This window comes from Nelumbo lutea, chromosome 5 (assembly GCF_056320005.1).
Source record: "Nelumbo lutea isolate HS-2025 chromosome 5, American lotus-T2T, whole genome shotgun sequence".
NCBI classification, from domain to species: Eukaryota; Viridiplantae; Streptophyta; class Magnoliopsida; order Proteales; family Nelumbonaceae; genus Nelumbo; species Nelumbo lutea.
Genome location: NC_142688.1, coordinates 79,714,177 through 79,723,225, shown reverse-complemented (window position 1 = coordinate 79,723,225; position 9,049 = coordinate 79,714,177). Strand labels below are relative to the sequence as shown.

Below are 9,049 nucleotides of genomic sequence, written 5' to 3'. Positions count from 1 at the left end.
CAAATCACTCTACATCAACATTACTTACATCAGAAAATTAAAAAGAGGAAAAGGTATTGGCGGGAAACAACTAGAATTATTTACTCCGTTTTCTACAGAATTATTACTGTGTTGGTCTTAAGAAATATACTCAAATTGATGAGTTCCTCTTTCCCATTTTTATTTCTTTTGAATTATTGAATTGTAGGTCAAAAGGAGAACCGACTTGGTTTATGTGGGAGGCAGCATTGGTTTAATGGGTGTCGTCTCTCAAGCTGTTTATGACGGCAGTCACCACGTAATTGGGTAAAATCTCTCTCTCACTGTTGACACCACAGTTCATCTCGCGTTACTCGATATTTTGTTTAACAAGAGAGAAATCTGTGTAGCGGGATCCCTTGTATATGTTGACGAAATTCATCTTCCACCCCGACATTTTCTGAAGGTTCTCAGTCGTCAAGTCGGTGCTTGTGCTAGTTTTCTCAGTTCTAGCAAGTTTTTTTTGACTCTCTCTTTTTCTCTCTTTGGGATTTTTCTTGAGCTCTTAGAGAGCTTTAATTCTCGAAAGATGAATAGAGCCACAAGGTGACAGAACTGCTACGCCGGTGGTGGCCATTGATGGAATGTTTGTCAGTGCCATTTATTCTCCGCCATTCCTGTTTCAAGTTCAGACATTTTGATTTCTGAGAGAAAACCAGAGAGAGATCATGCTTATGGATCGACAAGTCGTTGCTTAAACATCCATATCTAGTTTTGGATGCTGGTGCCGGAAATGTCAACGTTTGTGCGTCAGAACTGGTGTCAGAAGGGATAATGAGATATTCCGCCGGAGGAGCCGATTAGTATTGGAAGATATAATAAGGGTAAATTGAGTATTTTCAAAAGTTATAACATTCACGTGATAACATTAAAAATAATAAGGATAGCGTTAATCAATTTTTAAACGTAAGAATACACTTAATTAATTAACTAAACCATAAGTTAGTTTAAGAAATTTATCGTAAATTTGTGTTCATTTACTAAATCAAAGCAGGTGTTTATAAATCTTTGGAGAATTGGAGTCCAGACCGCTAACGTCAGTTTCGAAAGAAGAGGGGAGGGTGGAGTGTTCGGTTCTCATTAGACGTGACAGAAAAAATTGGCCCTACAGGGGACAAACGATGTGAGCTCGAAGGGGGACCCGCTTAACGGTGAAAGTGGAATGCCATCCACCACAAGTGAGGCATATTTTAATGACGGAATGGTATTTTCTGAGGACTGAGGGAGAGAGAGAGAGAGATGGGATTGGGCTGTGCTGCTGCGTCTACATTGTTCTGCCCAACCCCAACGCCACCTGTTTGTCGTGTTACGCCATTGCAATTGCAATTGAAGCAGGGCTTAGTAATTAGAAAATTCTGCAATCATCATCGGCATCGTCATTCCTTCGTCAGTTCATGTCTCTCTACTGCATCTCCACCGGCAAGCAGCAGTAACGTCTTGGAGGTGAGAGAGATAAGGGAGAGAAGTAAAAGATGGCAGTGGAGAGGTCATTCTATCAACTACTTCGTTCATCTTCCTCCACAAGAAGGCCCTTCCCCTCCACCTACTCTGCTCCTCGTTCACGGCTTCGGCGCTTCCATCGCCCATTGGCGCAGGTTAGTCGATTTTCTTCCTTCTTTCTTGATTTTCGATTTTGAAAAGAAGGATTATCTGCAATATAACGTTTGGAATCGAATTCAGTAAGCGGAAAAAAAAAAAAAAAACTTGATTGTTTTCTGACAAAATAACATCTACACTGACTCATTCACCATAGAATAGAATTTAGTGTGTTTGCAGCTTGAATCTTCCGGTGACTTGGTGTTGGAATTCTCGAGGATTCCAAAGAGTAGATTTCTGCATTTGTCAAGTTTAACAGACGAATAGTCAATAAAACGTCAAAGCCCAGCCTATGAAATTGTTGAGGAAAAAATCTTCGAAGTGAGCTTGTGGATTTCCTTCCAGTAACGTAAAGCTTCCCATCCTTTCCAAGCCTTGCATCAAATAAATAAAAAAGCAATCTACAACTACCCAAAAGAGAGAATAGGAGTTTAGACACAAAATCCAGTAAAGAAAATCACATTTGAAATAGAGAGAGGTTAAAGAAGATGAATGGCCTATGAATGCTGAGAAATATAATAGCAATAAATTGTTACACTAGGGGTGTCAACTGTATTCGGAAATCCAATTTCAAATTCGAGATTTAACATAATCTAATCGGGATATCCTATTCATACCATTTAAGTAAAATATTTTATATAATTTAAATATATAATAATTAAATTATAAAAATAATTTATATATTATATAAATAAGATATTTATTCTATATTTTTATTGATTACTTAAAATAATTAATCGATCAATTTCATATTGAATTGAATATTCGAATATTTAATTGCATTCAAACATTAATTTTCAATATCCGTCAAATATGAATTTGATACGTTTACACCCTGAGTCACACTGAGTTACACTAGTAAAACACAGCGAAACAAGGTGTGTGAGTTACACTAGTCCGCTGCAGATTGCCATGCCTTTTAAAACTAGAATATCTTGTATATGGTAGGGGTGTAACTGGTTGGGTTGAGGCCAACCCTAGCCTAATCCAAGGTGTACTGCCAAACCTAATTGAAATCAACCTTCAACCTTCAAGCCAATTTAGTCAACCCTTACTAGAGGTGCAAGTTGGACAGGTTAAGGCTGGGTTTAGGGCTAACCTAGGCCTAACCCTAAGACCTGAACGAGGTCTTATTATTTGTAGCCTGACCTGGAAGCCTGGGCCTAGTCCCACGTCAGGCTTGAAAATTTGTGGATTAGGTTTAGACCAAATACTTTAAGCCTAGCTTGGGTCTGACCAATGTGAGCTTGTCTTGCACTGTCGGTCCCAAGCTCAGATAAAGGAAGATGGTTGCATTAGGTTAGTAGAAGGCATTTAAAATTTTTGAAACCCTTATGGTCATGAATCTTGAATTATCTTTCCATGCTCATGCTTCCCTAGAGCAGCATGCTACACTTTAAACCTAAGTGTGGTGTTAAATTGGCAAGGGTATGCTAGGGTGTTCCACAAAAGCCATGCATCATTTTGGACAAGAGTCGGCAAAGAAGTTTGTCCAAAAAACATGAATTCATTTTTTTATCAATAGAAACACCCTTGAAATATAGAAACACTAATAGGAAAGACTATTTTTGAAGGAAGGTAAAGTATATTGTATTAATTCAAAAAAGTATATGGTCCTTTGTACTATGAGTTTCTGAACAAGTATAAGCCCTATTAGGAACTCAAGAAAAAAACTCAAAAAAGAAACAGCCATAGTATGATTCTTAAATACATTATTCATTATTAATAGTCAACCAATCTCTAAGAAATTCTACCACCATAGGGTTAAGAAGAAAGATTAATATTGCATGCTTAAAGAAACTAAATGAATGGGTAAAGAAGCTAAAGAAATTGATGGGTACAAATTATAGTACACAGAGAAGTAAATAATAGAAATTGAGTAGCAATAATGGTAAGGATCTAAAAATGAAATTATAAATGTTAAAAGAATTGGAGATATAATAATTTTAATTAAACTTGTTTTAATTGATGAAATTATTAACATAATTAGTGCTTATACACCTCAATTGGGTTTAGAAGTAAATATTAAAAGACGATTTTGTGAAAACTTAGAAAGATTAATCTAAAAAATTTCAAATGAAGAGGAGAGAGAGTTACTGGTGAGTTAATGAGAGAAGTTGTAAAAGTGATTGGCTACTAGAGTTATTTTGTTCAATTTTAAAAGAATGAAATAATAAGAAACATTCAAAAAAAAAAAAAAAAGAAAACAGAAAATAAGATAAATACTCAAGGAGAAAGGAGAGAACATGGATAGATAGATACCATCACCTGCTCATGTATTACCACAAATTCTTAAAGTAACTAGCATGTATAAAGCAGATTAAAAAGCTATTTGATATCATATTAAACAATTATAGATAAACATAAATAAAACTCTCTAGAATAGCATTGTCATTAGTTGATTAGTTGACATAATCAATGCTTAGTTGTACTAGGTGACTTTATACTGCATTTATGGACTAGTCAGTGACGCAATCAATATGGCATTTAACCAGATAATCAGTCGACTTATTTTAATGAAACGATAGAAAAGGAAGAATTGAAATCTCAGAAGGAAGAAGAGATTAAAGAAGTTTGAATAGGATCTACAAAAGACTCCTATTTCTATCTCAATCCAAATTACAAAAGCTGATTGCTGGCATGCTGATAATACTCTAATATGTGCTAATAGGATTAGGCCATACATAAGTGAAGTTTCCTCAACAGATGTGACTTTCATGTATGTAGAAATTTAAAGAAGATGTAAATGTTATTATATTTACTCTGATATATGACAGATACAGTTCTCAAGTGTTTGTTGATTCCCAACTCTTCCATGGGAAGTAGAGCATCAATAATTCACAGTCAATGTGATATTCACTGAAAATATTATAGGCACCATTTGAAAATATACAACTATGTGCATAGATATGAAATTTGGCCCTTTCATTGATGAGGTTTTAACTCTATGTTAGAGGTATTGAAACATGTGATGCTTTCTTGGCAATACTGTTGCCATATGATGTCCTGCATCTCACCTCTCAAGAAAGAGGTTAACTACATCATCCAGTTAACCTGAAGGAAGATTCAATTTCATTGTTAGGCATGGAGAATGAACTTGATGACATCTCTTTCAATCGCATCTTAATGGTGCACAATGTTTTGGAGGAGGTAGGCTTCAGTGATTCTTCTTTTCTTTCTGAATTTGAAGAGGGGAGGAGCTTGAAGAACACACAACCAGAGCATGGGAGGGAGGATATCACTACGATGGTGGATTTGAACCAGTTCGCAGGCCTGAATCCTGTTGAAGAGGAAGAGAGAACCATTGAGGTTCCAAGGACAGAGGAAACCTTAGTAAAGGGGCCCCACCCTGTTATAATTGGCCCAGATCTATGGAACAAATTGGACAAAAAGAAAGAAGAAAAATTAAAAGGGACTTTGCTTGCTGATTCTGGTTCTAAGGTTTATTTAAGGAAAAGATCATATTGAACAAGACCTTTAATAGAAGAAACACAGGAAGGTGATGACTCTTCTGACGAAGATGAGAGGTTAAGTGAGTCAAGTGAGGAGGAAGTTTATTTGGATGAAACACACTACGTCAACAAGACCATTGACTTAAACAAAGTGGTTGATAAGGCATTGGAGGTAGGTAAGGCCCTGAGTTTGCTTGTGCTGGGAGGCAAATCTTTCAAAAGGAATATGTTTAAAGAGCTAGAGGAACGCTATGAGATGCCTGTAAGGGAGAATGGTGGAGATTCTCAGGAACATCCACCACTGACTGAAGAGAGTTATAATGCTTTGAGTACACTTAGACCAGAGGAAGCTGATAATGAAAGAAGTACAGCTTTGGTTGATTCTCAGTATTTTGAGAAGAAAATGGTCCTAGAGCTGGAGAGGATTAATGAGAGATTTTTTTGCCTGTTGGAGTCCAGGAAGATTGTTACAGCAAATAGAAGACTTAAAAGATAAAGAAAACATGGAAATGTCTTGGTTGATTTGAGTACAATTAGACCAGAAGAAGCTGATAACAAAAGAAGTACAGCTTTGGATGATTCTCAGTATTTTGAGAAGAACACGGTCCTAGAGCTGGAAAGGATTAATGAGAGATTTTATTGCCTGTTGGAGTCCAGGAAGATTGTTGCAGCAAATAGAAGGCTTAAAAGACAAAGAAAACATAGAAATGTCATGGTTTCAAAGGCTTTTCCTAGACTAGAGGGAAGTCTCTTTGAGATAGGACCAAATAAGAAGTTGCTGAAAATCAAGAAGATTGTAAGAAGATAGTTTTTAACAGATCACAGGTTGTAGCTTGTGAGCTGCTTTGGTTGTGTTTTCGAGTTTTAGAAGTGCATATGTGGGGCATTTTGAATGGTTCTTGTTTTGAGTTTTGTCTTTGAACTAGGTTTTTGTTTTTTGTTTTTTGTTTTTCTTTTTTTTTTTGTTTTTTTTTGTTTTTTGTTTTTTTTTTGTTTTTTTTTTTGTTTTGTTTTGTTTTGTTTTGTTTTTTTTTTCTGTCTGTTGAGAGGCTTTTGTCTTGTGGTGGTTATGTGGGCTCTGGTTTTTGATGGTCTTGTTGAGGCTAGGCTGGATTAGAGTTGTTGTGTTTTGAGCCTTGGAGTGCTATTTTGTTCCTCTTCTCTCCCGAGTGGCTTTTGGTCACTCTTCTCTGTAATCTCTTTTTCCTTTTAATAAATTTTTATTTTATTACCAAAAACTATTTATCATATAAAGATGTCCTGCTTTTTGGAAGGCAGCAAGAGCTGCTGTGGTGTGGACTGGATGGGAGAAAAGAAATCAAAGAATTTTCTTTGACAAAAGCAAATCAAAGGAAGAAGTCATTGAAGCCATAAAAATCAGAGCTGCACATTGGGTGATGACCATGAAACTATTCAAGAAAATCTCCACAAATGACATTCTAAGGAACTGGACTGAAGTGGCACATATGTACCAAAAGAAATTATGAGAGTCGAGTGGAAACCACCTACATTAAAGAAACTAAAACTAAACTTTGATGGGAGTTACTTTGGCAACCCGGGAAGGGCAGGTATGGCCGTATAGGGGGTGTGTTTAGAAATCATCAAAGAGAAGTTGTAGCACTATTCCCAGGACCATTAGGTATTGATGACTTAATTCAGGCTGAAACTCTAGCTCTCCTACAAGGCTTAAAGATGGCCGAGCAGATTGGAGCAACAGATTTAGAAATTGAAGGAGACTCAATACTGGTCATTTCTTGGGAAAAGAAAATCACTTCAGCACCTTGGAAGCTCAAATTTATCTTTAGGGAAATTGACCTACTTGCAAGGAGGTTCAATTCTCAGTTTGGTAGATACCCTAGCAAAACAGGGAGCAGATAGACCTACTTTGTTCTGGGCATAGCTGTAAGTGTTTGTAGTTTGGCTCAATGCAGTGCTGAAACCTAACTCTTGTACCTTAATATTATCTTTGAAATTAATAGAAGTCTTATTTACTGATAAAAAAAAAAGATGTCCTACTTTTTTTTGGTATTCTAACGAAACACACTAATAACTCTCAAGGTAGCTGGAAACAGGTAGCGGGACTCAAATCCGCATCTCCGCTGGGACTACCCAGCTAACGTACAAACTGAGCCACCACTCGGTGATTAAAAGAATTGTTTTTAATCCTTGGAGATTCTCATAACTCTGTAGGACTAATAATACGTCCAAGACCTCTGTTTTTTGCCTTATTTTTCACATACATTGTGCTACCAGCCTACCATTGATTTGATTTGGATGATCTTGTTTGGATTTCACCTGTTATGGACTACTTGTTTGACCCATCTTCCACATTTCCTTTCTATTTGTTTTTCCTCCACTTGAATTCAGGGAAACTAGAAAATTGATGGACCTTTTCTTACAGTTATCTTCTTTGTTGTCATTTCATCTACTGGTAAAAGTATGCCTAAACCGTTCCTATAAAATCCTATGACACTTCAACATTCTCATCTATCTATTTCCATCTGCGTTTCTTTAATTTTCAGAAATATTGGTGTACTATCTCAAAGCTACATTGTTTATGCCATTGATCTGCTTGGTTTTGGTGCTTCGGATAAGCCTGCAGGCTTTGCTTATACAATGGAAGCATGGGCTCAGGTATATCTCCATTTATGCCTTTATTCTATCTTTCTTTTGTGAATGTCCCTTTATCTTGTTGACCTGACTGTTTTATTGTGACAGCTGATACTGGATTTCTTGGATGAAATCATTCAGAAGCCAACTGTTCTTGTTGGGAATTCTGTGGGAAGCCTCGCCTGTGTCATTGCTGCCTCAGGTATCTTCATAAGGCTTTGTGGTTAAAGGGAATTCTTTCTTTATTTTATTTTATGATGGTAAACACAAGCATGATGACATGCTAAACTGTATTGAACAGTGGCCAAGGTGTTTATATCAATTTTCTTTTGTCAAATCAGGTTCGATGCATGGCCTGGTTCGGGGGCTTGTTCTTTTAAACTGTGCAGGTGGCATGAATAACAAGGCAATTGTTGATGACTGGAGAATCAAATTATTGTTGCCTTTGCTTTGGTTAATCGATTTCTTATTGAAGCAACAGGGAATTGCATCGGCGATCTTTGAGCGTGTCAAGCAGAGGTACTGTTCCTTATTGTATCAACCCTCTTTTAGAATCCAAGAGTACTCGATGCACGAATCTCATGCTTTTATGTTTTACACAGAGAGAATCTAAGGAACATTCTACTGTCTGTATATGGAAACAAGGATTATGTTGATGATGTTCTGGTAGAGGTAAGATAAGCCTCCTATGCTTGGATGTCTACATAACATCATGTTATAGTGACTGAATGCTTGCATTTTCATGAAAATGCAGATCATAAAAGGACCAGCTGATGATGAAGGGGCACTTGATGCCTTTGTTTCAATTGTGACAGGTCCACCAGGGCCAAACCCAGTACAGTTAATGCCAAGAATCTCAATACCTGTTCTGGTTTTATGGGGTGATCAAGATCCGTTTACTCCTCTTGATGGACCTGTTGGAAAGTATTTCTCTTCTTTACCTTTTGAATTGCCAAATTTAAGCCTTTATGTTCTTGAAGGAGTAGGGCACTGTCCCCACGATGACAGGCCTGAGCTGGTCCATGAAAAACTACTCCCTTGGTTGGCTAATCTTCCTGCTTCATGAGGGAACTTTCTACCTTGAAAACGTGGCAATTTCCAACATGTAGATACATTTCTTGATTGTTTATAGATTCAGTCAACTGTAGTGTATATACCATAAAGCAATCAACTTATATTAGGGAGATTACATCTCAGTACTGTAATTCCCTTTGATGTCTCTTCTTTTTCCGTGAATTGTCAAGAAGAGAGAGGACAATATCAGAAGGAAAAAATGAATGAAAGAATGATCTTCTAAATAACGTTATCGGTTATTCCATTCGTTTCATTTCCTTTACAGTGATTATCCAATGCCTCTGTCTGACATCCAAGTG

At 36.8% G+C, this 9,049-nt stretch overlaps 1 protein-coding gene across 1 annotated transcript; it reads left to right on the top strand.

The window, feature by feature from the left end:
- The first annotated feature begins 216 nt into the window (after positions 1-216).
- Positions 217-8,977, top strand: LOC148853045 (alpha/beta-Hydrolases superfamily protein). The gene is made up of 6 exons (XM_088946172.1): positions 217-1,613; positions 7,589-7,700; positions 7,785-7,878; positions 8,018-8,195; positions 8,279-8,348; positions 8,431-8,977. The coding sequence occupies exons 1-6, from the start codon at positions 1,258-1,260 to the stop codon at positions 8,740-8,742; spliced, it is 1,122 nt and encodes a 373-aa protein (XP_088802298.1). The 5' UTR covers positions 217-1,257; the 3' UTR covers positions 8,743-8,977.
- Positions 8,978-9,049: the final 72 nt, after the last annotated feature.

Bases quoted from the DNA above. Each gene is read 5' to 3' on its own strand.
- LOC148853045 (XM_088946172.1), top strand. From the start codon at position 1,258: ATGGGATTGGGCTGTGCTGCTGCGTCTACATTGTTCTGCCCAACCCCA. The intron at 8,196-8,278 runs GTACTGTTCCTT...TGTTTTACACAG, and splicing joins TTTGAGCGTGTCAAGCAGAG to AGAGAATCTAAGGAACATTC. The intron at 8,349-8,430 runs GTAAGATAAGCC...ATGAAAATGCAG, and splicing joins TTGATGATGTTCTGGTAGAG to ATCATAAAAGGACCAGCTGA.